Source organism: Primulina eburnea, chromosome 15 (assembly GCF_022965805.1).
Source record: "Primulina eburnea isolate SZY01 chromosome 15, ASM2296580v1, whole genome shotgun sequence".
Lineage (NCBI taxonomy): Eukaryota > Viridiplantae > Streptophyta > Magnoliopsida > Lamiales > Gesneriaceae > Primulina > Primulina eburnea.
In genome coordinates this window covers 2,459,098-2,470,388 of record NC_133115.1, presented here as the reverse complement: position 1 = coordinate 2,470,388, position 11,291 = coordinate 2,459,098, and the positions used below count along the sequence as shown (strand labels likewise).

Sequence of the window (11,291 nt, the reverse complement as noted above, 5' to 3'; positions counted from 1 at the left end):
GTAATATTATTTCATGGATGACTCAAATAAGAGATCTGTCTTATAAAATACGACCCGTGAGACCGTTTCACACAAATTTTTGTCAATTTTTTATATGCTCATGAAACTTTTTTATAATATCAAATTATTTATTTATCGCTCGATTTCTTATTTTATAATTCATGTTATTTTCTCTTATACTATTATTTCAATAATTGATAATTTTCATTTTAAAATAATAAACAAAACTTCCTTCTCTATTTTTAATAACCACATCCGTCGTATATGTCACGATCTACTCGCATCTAAATTGCTTAAAATAATTGATTTTAAATTAATGTTTTGCATTCACATATAATGTATTTAGATAAAAACTTGTGTGAGACGGTCTCACGGATCGTATTTTGTGAGACAAATATCTTATTTGGATAATTCATGAATATTATTATTTTTTAAGATAAGAGTATTATTTTTTATCGTGAATATCGATAGAGTTGACATGTCTCATATATAAATGTTTTTGAGATCGGTTTACAGGACACCTACTCATATATTTATTGTATTTGACACTTATATTTATTACACGACAAAAGAGATAATATTAAATTACATTTTATATAGGGAAGTTACTAATTTATCGTCTCTAAATTTAAATATCGCAATTTAAATATCGCGTTAATAAAATTTTAAATACTCTCAGTTACACATATACATTTTTATTTAATTTTTTAAAGATTTAGACAATTTTTGGTTGGTATAATTCACGAGAACATATAAACGCGCGTTTTTTAAAAGCGGGTTTCATCCACGGCTTATTTAATTTGACCGGAAAAGTGCTGAGTCGAGAATCTCCACTTTCCACCTGAGGCATATGAAGCCCTTTCCATAATCCCTTCCACTCCATTCACTGTCACCTTTCAAGTTCCTATCTTTAGATTTATGTTTACAGTAATGTCTGCTGCAGTACTCCCACATCCAATTAAAACTAACTTTTGTAATCCGTCGTTTGACAATTTCAAGAAAAATGAAAGGACTTTATCTGCTACTGTATCTTGGTTGAGACAAAGAGATTGCACAAGATTTGTATTGCACAGAAATGGGCTGCTTCTTGCACGGGCTGAAGATAAGGCGAGAGATAGTTTTTCTGCTTCTTCGGGTCAGCAGCAAAACCAGTTTCAATCCAATTCAGACAACCCGCTTCAGGTTCTCCTAAAACTTGATTTTTTTTGTCGTGTTTTGTCGTTATTGAATATCTGTTCTTGGAAGTTTACAATCTGTTAGTCCTAGTTTGCATTTGAATTTATGTAGTTATGTGTCTTGATTGTGTTCAGTTGAAGTAGTTATATAACGAAGCTTAAAAAAAGAGATTTCGTTGAAATGATAAGGGAGTTCGGTCATGAAAGCGATTCTTCTGGAACGTTTTTTTTTTTGAATAAAAAAACAAAAAGTCCTGCTTCATAAATCATAAAGCACCAGCTAATTAGTCTTTCTTGGTAATTTAATATTTAGAGAAGCGGGAGATCAAATTGGGAGGCTCAAGCAAGAAATTTTTAAATGTCTAAAGTTTTTTAGGATACTATCACAGGCTGGGTTCTCTGTCATTAAATACTGCAAATAGGAATAGTTCTGTCTGTGGCTTATGAGACTCGCTGGTCGTCAAGGTTTCCTAGTTATGTTTTCCAAAAGCATTTCACAGGTGTCACTAACTATTTTTGTTAAGCTTCTGGGTCACGAATTTAGCTAAACTACTTGCCATGTCCTGTTTTTACCCTCTTTTAATTCGAAGTTGATTGGTGCAATGTTTGGACATATTTATCATTATGCTAGGACTTGAATCAATCTGGAACATGTGATCCTTTATGTTCCCTTGATGAAACAAGCTCTAAAGATTATGCAGCCAATTATCAACCGAAGACAGATATTCTGAAAGCCGTTGCAATTCTTGCAGTTGCGGGAACCGGAGCATTGGCAATAAATCATTCGTGGGTGGCAGAAAACCAGGTTAATCTTTGGCATTCTGAAATTTTTCATCATTCAAGTTGGCCATTGAATGAATTAAAGTTTAATGAAAATTGGTGGTTGGACCGGTCTAATATGTGCTTCAGAATTTTGCAATGGAATTGCTTTTTGGTATTGGCTATGCTGGAATAATATTTGAAGAATCTCTGGCATTCAATAAAAGCGGAGTAGGACTTCTAATGGCTGTCAGTTTGTGGGTGGTACGGAGCATTGGGGTAAGATATTAGCCACTTGGATCATGAATATATACCATATCTTAGCCTCAGTCTATCATTTCTTAGTTCTCTACGGCGTGAGGTTACTTTTTATTCTAGATTTCTCAATCCATAAAAACTGTAGTATCCATTGGTTTGGGATGTCAGTATCCAAGGGTATCTTTCAATCATGTAATCCATAAAAATGATATCTTTGACTAGTTGGGAAATATTATCTTCTGCCTAATTGTTTTCTGTTATATATTATGTACGTTACAAGTAAACATTGGCAAATTATCGGTCGCCGTTTCTCATTCAATCAAACATAATGAATCTAGGCCATCCAATGTCATTGGGCAGGCCCCTTCTACCGAGGTAGCTGTTGCAGAGTTGTCTCATGCATCTGCTGAAGTCAGTGAAATAGTATTTTTCTTGCTTGGTGCAATGACCATTGTTGAGATAGTCGATGCTCATCAAGGATTCAAGCTGGTCACTGACAATATTACCACTCGTAAACCAAGAACTCTGCTTTGGGTGGTAAATGTTTTGAAACACCATACTATATTAAATAGCGTGTATTATTGTGACTTTGTTTAATTGTTTATACTAATGAATGTCTAATTGTGTCACCGAGCTCATTTTATTTTACCTTCATTGTATTTCATTGTTCAATCTGTATGCAATTAAAAGCTGTCATCAGACTCCCGGAGTCCAAGATGACAGAAAACTACAAATACTCGGTGTGATTTTCAATTGCTTTTGCAAGCTCACCTTTATTTTCATTTTAAATTTTGGCATAGACTCTTGGCGAAGTTTAGTTCAAATTAAACGTGTTTCGTGGAGAGTGTCTATTCTTCCTGAGATGAGGTTCTATGATATCTATGTTTCACACCAACTTTTTATGTTAGTTCAGGATTGATCACGTAGTGTCTGACTTATTTATCCTAATAATACCAGGTAGGTTTTGCAACATTTTTCCTCAGCTCAATCCTTGACAACCTGACCTCTACCATTGTAATGGTGTCATTGTTGAGAAAATTGGTACCTCCTTCTGAATATCGGAAGTAAGTTTTAACTTTTTTTTTGTGTGTGTGTGTGAGGTAATTATAATAACTAATTGTTGAAGTATTCAGTTACTCTGACCATGTTACATTATAGCTCTTTTGATGATTTAAAAGCATGGAGTGAATATAATTATTTACCAGCAGATCATTCCATGATGGAAAAATGTTGAAAAGCTTCTTGAAAGAACAACTTGTAGCATTTAAAGTTTACAATTTGATAATTCATTCTTCCTATACTCACATAAATATTAGTTGAGGCCGAAAGATCTGATCATATACCTTCATCTCCTCATATTGAATCAATGTATAACTAAATTTCTCTGTGATTGATATTGTGCTCTTTTTTGCAAGTTCAATAAGAAGCTTTTCAAAAGTCTGTATTAGCAAAATGTAGTTGTAAACACTAAACACTCTATATCAACATGACACACGATTTTTTCTACTGAGTATGTCTAAAGATTTTAATAGTTAAAGTTTAATCTACTGGGACATGGATTGGAGATTAAAAAACATCAATTAGAAAGTGATAGCAGCCTGGTTGAGCAAATATCTGTTGAATTTTACATTGCATGTAGCCATATAGATCTCAAGAATGTGACTATAAAGAATTGTCTTCGCAGGCTTCTGGGTGCTGTTGTTGTAATAGCGGCAAATGCAGGGGGAGCATGGACTCCCATTGGTGATGTTACTACTACTATGCTGTGGATCCATGGTCAAATATCGACATTGCCCACCATGAAGGTTGTGCTACTCTAATGTCTTTCTGACTTTCTGATTCAGTTGTCCTATCGTGGTGGATTATTCGCAAGTATTCAATTTGATTAGAGCAATCATCGCTGCTGCATCAATTTTTAAAATAACGAAATAACGAAAAGAGGCTGATTTTTTTAAATGAAAGGTATGACATGCACAATAGCATTTCAGAAGAATCTAATTGGCAATTAAGTAACAATTTGAGTTTGGTTTTTATGAAATAATAAAATTCATCACAGTGACTTTCAAAAAAATAATAAAAATTCATCATAGCGCTTCTTGACTGCATTAAGTTGTTGATGAAAAAACTTCACTTTACATTTCTTGAACTTCGGGGGTGTCCGTATACATATATTGTAATGGTAAAAATACGAATTGAAGCTTAATTTTTGCTCGGGAATATTCTCGCTTGCCGGGTAAGGGCAACTCTTTTTATAAAGTGTTTGAAGACGAGAAATTCAGTGTAAATAAAGTATATCGAGAATTTTTTCAACTTCTTGTTTCATATACCTAAGGTAATGTTTGCAAATACTTAAAAAAAGTGATAATGAACTTCTCCTTTATAAAGTTTTGGAAATTTGTAAAGAAAAATTTCATAATCACTTTTTTTTACATTTGCAACAATATGTAAGAGGGTCCTATATGTGCCTTGTATACTGTTGAAATGATCAATTCAACTACCACCATTTTTATGTTTTTTCTTTATGGCTCTCACTTGGTTCCCAGTAGCAATTTTACGTCTGGTTTGGTCGATTCAGCAGCAGTATTTATATTTGTTTTATCGTGGAACAGGACTTGGCATTACCATCAGTCGTTTCTCTGGCTGTACCTCTGGCTCTCATGTCGCTCACTAGGTAATTTTTACTTGCTGAAAGCACGTTTTAAGCATATTTAGTTCTGAAAATGTTAAAAAGCGTAACAAGTATCAAAACTCTCTCTTTAGTGAGGTGAATGGGAAAGGACAGAGTGCTGAAGATGTTTTGGCATCTGAAAAGATGGCTCCACGTGGCAAGCTGGTTTTGTTTGTGGGCCTTGGCGCTCTAATATTTGTCCCAGTTTTCAAGGCTTTGACTGGCTTGCCCCCTTACATGGGCATACTTCTTGGACTCGGAGTTCTTTGGATTCTCACGGATGCCATTCACTATGGTGAATCTGAGAGGCAGCGACTGAAAGTACCTCAAGCTTTATCGCGTATCGACACTCAAGGAGCCCTTTTTTTCCTCGGTATCCTTCTATCTGTCAGCAGGTGCGCATAAATACTTTGATGGCTATCATGTACTATTTGGGTTATAAGTCAAATACAATTCTATATGTGTATCTTATATGTCGACTCTAAATGTTGAAGCTAAGGTTGCCAAGTTGAATCATGGAAACTAATAGGTCCATTTGCTTTAATAATTATCTGTGGACAGAGCATTTGTAACTATACAAAACTTTAAGCTGGCGGTCGAGGTACAAGTCAATTTTTTTCAATTGTACATCGAGCTAAGTTCCACATTATGATCAATATGTCACATAGGCTGCTGTGCAGCAGAGATAATTGTTGCTCCAAACACTATTCGAATACTTGATTATAGGATTCTCAGCAAAAGCTTACATGTGTTTCAGCCACAAGGAATATTAGCATTGATTATGCTTGTGACCGATGATCTATAGTTTATGATTTATGTTCCTTCCCAAGAATAGCCACGCCTCAATTCATTTATTTCATTAACCTCGAATGATGACACACCTCTAAAATGTAATCATTCTTGTTTTGTTTTAAAAATACGTGCTCTACTTCATAGCTTGGAGGCGGCAGGCATTCTGCGGGAATTAGCAAATTACCTTGACGCTAATATTCCAAGTGTCGAGCTGATTGCTAGTTCAATAGGATTTGTATCAGCAATTATCGACAACGTACCATTGGTTGCTGCGGCAATGGGCATGTATGATTTATCTTCTTTCCCTCAAGATTCTGAATTCTGGCAGCTCGTAGCATATTGTGCTGGTACAGGTGGATCCATGTTAGTCATTGGATCTGCTGCTGGTGTTGCATTTATGGGGATGGAGAAGGTTGATTTCTTTTGGTACCTGCGGAAGGTATATTCTACAAGACGAGTATTACCTACTAGACTAAATGAATTATCACTACCTTAAACTAAGCCACTCTGTTTTTTTTTTCTCAGGTAAGTGGCTTTGCTTTTGCTGGTTATGTGGCTGGTATTGCTGCATATTTGACTGCTCATCATCTCCCCGTATCCTTTCCGACTACTCTTGCTCATGTCCCATTCCTCTCTGGTTCGTAGGTGGGAACTATTGTTTGTTGTTGGCTTCTTGGTAGCATTTTGCCACTGTATCGTAATCTTAATAATGCTTTTGTGATCAGAAAGTTGCAAAAGAGAGTGCATTTTTTCTTAGTAGTGAAATATGAAATAACGAAGTTAATGGCTGTCAACTGCTATGTATGAATCAAAACATGGTGTCTGAGCTGTTGTATAGTTTCAAACAATTTAGTTGTCATAACTTTTGTTAAGCAGCATTTCATGTTCTAAACTATAATGAGATAGGAAAAGTTCGAACTACTGAAAGGGCGGTTTCTTTTTTGGCAGAAATATTAAATTTGAAAGCAGAAAAAAGGATACAAGGAATACTTACAAAATTTGTTAATATACTGGATTGGAAGTTGATTTTTTCCTTGTGCTATATTTCACAAAATGGGGTGCTGTACAACAAAGGAATAATGAATGAAGCTCTACAACTTAAGGCAAACAAATTCCTCGACAGCTGAGATTTCACCAATCCTTCTCAATGACTGTCTGCTCAGTTCTCATCGATTCCAATAGCCATTATTGCTTGCTTCCTCGGAGCTATCTTCCAACACTAATAAAGCTTACATTCACATTCTCCTCACCCAGAATGCTACCGACTTTTCTTATCATTCCAGGATGATCAACTTGCCGGCAGTTCTCGTAGTTCCTACGGGGTGGTGATGATGGGATCGGTCCATGGATTTTCTTTCCTTTTCTTTTGCCGCATTTCGCATGGGGGAGGAAAAAGGAAAGAGAAGGATGGACTTCAGCCACTCGAATTTTCGATATTCCTTTTTATTTCTCATCAAACGAACCCCTGAAAGAATATACTTTTGTCGAGTGTGGATACTGCCTTCTAAGCTAACATCTACCCCGAAAGAACCAACTTTTCGTATCATTCCAAGCTGATCAACACTAATATGTTTGTTTTTTCTCGAACTATTGCTCGAAAACAAGAATTGAAAATATTTTCAAATACAAATCAATACTTTTCGAAGAGTCGTTTACAAAAAAAATGTAATTTGATGCATAAAGCTAATTACTGGATTTCAGACACCACTTATTATATAAAAAAATTGAAAATAGATTTTTTTTTATATATTTCTTTAATTATTTTAATTGGTTTAATGGATTAAATTAGATATTAGATAGTAAATTACAATTTTCTCTTTTTAAAACTATTAACTAATATAAAAAATACAAAATAAAGTATTGTAATTTAAATTTAATGATTTTTACTGACGTAAGAGTAATAATTAATACACAAAACTACAATCAAACATTTTGATAATAATTTTAACAAAAAAAGTAATACTTTTTCATGGATAACCCAAATGGATAACCCAAATAAAAGATACGTCTCACAAAATACGACCGTGAGACCGTCTCACACAAGTTTTTGCCGAGTTATTAAGTAGGTCTCTTGTGAGAATGTCTCACAAATTTTTATCTGTGAGACGGGTCTACCCTACCGATATTCACAATAAAAAGTAATAATTTTAGCATAAAAAGTAATACTTTTTCATGGATAACCCAAATAAAAAATCCGTCGTACAAAATACAACCATGAGACCGTCTCACACAAGTTTTTGCCGAGTTATTAATATCGTCCAGCTAAGTAAACACGCCCTCGATATATATTTGCATAATTGAATTAACCTTGTTCATCCGTTAATTTCTGCACATTATTAATTAGATTTCATCAATATTTACATTACTTTAAAATAATTAATAAATTTGATTTCAAAAAAAAAATAAGTAATTTAAATATCAATACAGAGAGTATTTAATATCAGTAGAATTTAATCATAACATACGATACAATGATTATTTAATGCACATAATTATTATTTATTAATATATCAATCTGATATATTATTACATTATAGTTGATAATGGGCTACGAAACAACCAACGAAATTAGGGCTTTTTTATTCATGTTTTGTGGAAAGATTGTTTAGTTTTGGGCCAGAGAAAGGTTGAGATAGGCTTGGGCTAGAAAATGGCCCAATTGAACTTGGGCCTCTGTTGTTAAATGCAAATTATCTTCCTTGAGCTGCAAGCCTTCAGCATCCACACACACCACATTTGGAATATCAATTCCTTTTTGTATCTCTCTCATCTTCTCCAAATATTTTTGGTCTCCAGAAACTATTGCTACCTATGATTTCATTTCACTTTCAATAACATTTTTGCCAAAATAAACATGAAATATATCAGCTAATCAAATCGAACCGAACTTAATCGAAAATACAAAGCAACAACAATAAGCCTTGGATTCGAATTCGGATAAGTGAGACGAGTCTATGCTACACATCAAGTAAAACTCCCGATGTTTGTATAAGATGATCGATTTCACCATAAAATAAAAAAAATATCGACGACCTCATATTTTTTTTTATATAAGATGAATGATCGATCATCTTATACAAAATAAAAATCGAAACTTACTGCTGATATAATATAGACTATCTCGAATAAATGTATTCAAGCTTTAACTCAAGCTAGATTCCAAACTCAAATGATAAAATCATATTTTGATAAAATTTAGCTCGAGTTCAAGTCCGACCCGAAATATTATTGTTTGTGAGCTATTCAATTATTGTAAAAAATAAAGAATTAAATTGTTTATTAATAAAATATTAAACAATGAGTTTGATGTATAAAGGTAATTAACAGACCTGAATGATTGGAAGAGAAGGCAAACCCAGATCAGCACGCACGCTGTGAATAAGCGTCTCCATATTCCCCTTGTAGCAATCCACATCATCCTGCGACGCCGTGTCGCTCTCCCCTTGGTACCACAGTAGCGCCTTGATTTCTCCGCCGCTGTGCACAGCGGCTCTGGCTCGATTCACCATGTTTTCGTAAAGGTGGCCGCCACGCGCCCATTCCTTGATGGCTGTCCCGCCGACGGCGCAAGGCACCAACCCGATCGCCCCGGCTGAATCCTTCACCGCATTGGCGAACGACATACCGGGTCCTACACCGCAAATCTTTTTGGTGTCGATGTCGTGGTGAAGGGGCTCACGCGCCACCTCCCAGCTGAGTTGTGCGTTGAGGCGGAAGATTTTGCAGCTATCGGCGGCGCATTCGGGTGGAACTATGCCGTCCCAGTGCTTGTGTTTGTCAACGCCGCCTCGGCCGGCCATGTTGCTCTGACCGGATAAGATGAAGATCTGTTTGGTGGGGTTGGCTTCATTTGTCTGGATCGAGTCTGAGAAATCCATTGACGGAATTGACTTCTGGACGATACCCTTTGTCTGGTTTCTACTTTTAATGGGATCCGTATATTTCATTGAATTTTGTGGCTTTGGTGGTTGATTTCATTTTTAAATATTTTTTTTTCCTGAATTGATTAATTAATCAATAAAAAAAAATACTAACATTTTTTTCAACTAACCAACTAAGGTTCGCCACAATATGAATATATATATCACAATCTTAACTAAAAAAGGACTTAGAATGAGTGAAAAACACTTAAAATAAGTTTCATGCAAGGCCTTTTTTGTGGGATCAATGAAGCACAACTTAGCCCTAGCCTAAACCATTACAACATGCACTCCAACATAGAATTGGCAATTAATTGATCCAACTCCTGACTCCAGTTCTAGTTGAGTCTCTACATCAACCATTACAAGGGACTTTTTATCTTTTTAAATTTTTCATGCTGAATTTCGGTCTGATGTTCGATGTTCCAGCATGACCAAGAGGGGAGATTTCTTGATCCTTTTAGTACTATTAAGTCTGAATCTTTCCAAGTTCATAACAATCGGATGTTGCTTTCTTCTCCTTTTGGTAGATGCATAGTAATAATAGAGAAAATAGTATGAACGCAGCTAAGGACCCTACCACAATCCAGGCCATCGCACCTGGTTTTAGCCCGTTGTTGGAAGGGTTTTGAAGTGGGGTTGATTAATTCGATCTTCTGCGGCACGGCTGCAATAGCTGGAGAAGCCCAAGGAACGACACATATTTTCTTGATTCGTCTGCCACAGAGGCCGTGTTTCCGTAAAAAAACTCAGTTTTTTGATCAGATAAAGGCACTGAATTGGGGATTTCTCCGACAAGATTGTTGAATGAAAGATCAACAGTAGCATTTGGTGTTATTTTTGCAGCAAATTCTTGAGTCAATAAGCCTGAAATCCTGTTGGATGAAATATTCAAGAAACTCAAATTTCCCCCATCAAAGTCTTCAGGCAAAGATCCATTCAACAAATTGTAAGACATATCCAAGAACTCAAGAGATTGGATCCCACTTAAAACGGAGCCTGAAAATGAATTTCCCCTCAGAGAAACCACTGTCAAATTCTTCAAGGAAGTCAAACTTTGAGGTACATTTCCAGACAAGACATTATCAGATAAATTGAGAAACTTGAGACCATTAATCCCTGAAAAGGACTTTGGAATCACACCAGAGATTTCAGTCTTTGCAAGAGAGAGGACCTGAAGTTCTTGATTATTGAAAAACGAACTCGGCAATGTTCCATTCAATGAATTATTCGTAAGATCAAAATCTCTTAGATATGGAATAAATCCCAACTCCTCAGGATCGCGCCTAGCAGATTACAATTTGGGAGGGCTAAGCCTACAACTCGAAGAACATCTGGCACATCAAAGTAGGACTCGACTCGAGCACATGTTACACCAGTCCATAAACATTATGTAGCATCAAAATAGTTCCAGTTATTTAGAACTGATAAAGGGTCATTCAGAATGGAGTTCCTGAAAGAAAGAAGGAAAGCTCCATCCAAATTGATGAAAAATGAAGGAGTAAAAAGAAAGAAGAACAACAAAAAAAGCCTGCAAAGATGAAGATAGTTAGCACTTCGAAGAACTGACACAAAGAGGAGACAGTTTTCCAGAGAAGGCATTTCATGATGATCAAAGAAATTAGAAGTTAAAAGCAAGTATGGAGATGTTTGTTTTTGGTGAACTAAAAGGGATGGGAATTTGAGAGAATTTGTTGGAAGTCAAGGGAGCAGAAGCAA

The 11,291-nt window shown here is 35.5% G+C and overlaps 2 protein-coding genes across 2 annotated transcripts; one reads left to right on the top strand and one right to left on the bottom strand.

The window, feature by feature from the left end:
• The first annotated feature begins 820 nt into the window (after positions 1-820).
• Positions 821-6,500, top strand: LOC140813532 (sodium/proton antiporter 1). Its single transcript, XM_073172063.1, has 10 exons — positions 821-1,182; positions 1,807-1,980; positions 2,085-2,213; positions 2,553-2,729; positions 3,150-3,256; positions 3,877-3,997; positions 4,802-4,863; positions 4,953-5,255; positions 5,797-6,091; positions 6,178-6,500. The coding sequence occupies exons 1-10, from the start codon at positions 919-921 to the stop codon at positions 6,295-6,297; spliced, it is 1,752 nt and encodes a 583-aa protein (XP_073028164.1). The 5' UTR covers positions 821-918; the 3' UTR covers positions 6,298-6,500.
• Positions 6,501-8,047: 1,547 nt separating this feature from the next.
• Positions 8,048-9,621, bottom strand: LOC140813534 (probable carbohydrate esterase At4g34215). Its single transcript, XM_073172064.1, has 2 exons — positions 8,982-9,621; positions 8,048-8,461 (listed from the first exon to the last, which is right to left on the bottom strand). The coding sequence occupies exons 1-2, from the start codon at positions 9,597-9,599 to the stop codon at positions 8,258-8,260; spliced, it is 822 nt and encodes a 273-aa protein (XP_073028165.1). The 5' UTR covers positions 9,600-9,621; the 3' UTR covers positions 8,048-8,257.
• Positions 9,622-11,291: the final 1,670 nt, after the last annotated feature.

Excerpts from the sequence above, each read along its gene's own strand:
- LOC140813532 (XM_073172063.1), top strand. The coding sequence starts at position 919 with ATGTTTACAGTAATGTCTGCTGCAGTACTCCCACATCCAATTAAAACT. Across the intron at positions 4,864-4,952 it reads GCTCTCATGTCGCTCACTAG|TGAGGTGAATGGGAAAGGAC; the intron begins GTAATTTTTACT and ends CTCTCTCTTTAG. Across the intron at positions 6,092-6,177 it reads TCTTTTGGTACCTGCGGAAG|GTAAGTGGCTTTGCTTTTGC; the intron begins GTATATTCTACA and ends TTTTTTTCTCAG.
- LOC140813534 (XM_073172064.1), bottom strand. The coding sequence starts at position 9,599 with ATGAAATATACGGATCCCATTAAAAGTAGAAACCAGACAAAGGGTATC. Across the intron at positions 8,462-8,981 it reads CTTCTCTTCCAATCATTCAG|GTAGCAATAGTTTCTGGAGA; the intron begins GTCTGTTAATTA and ends ATGAAATCATAG.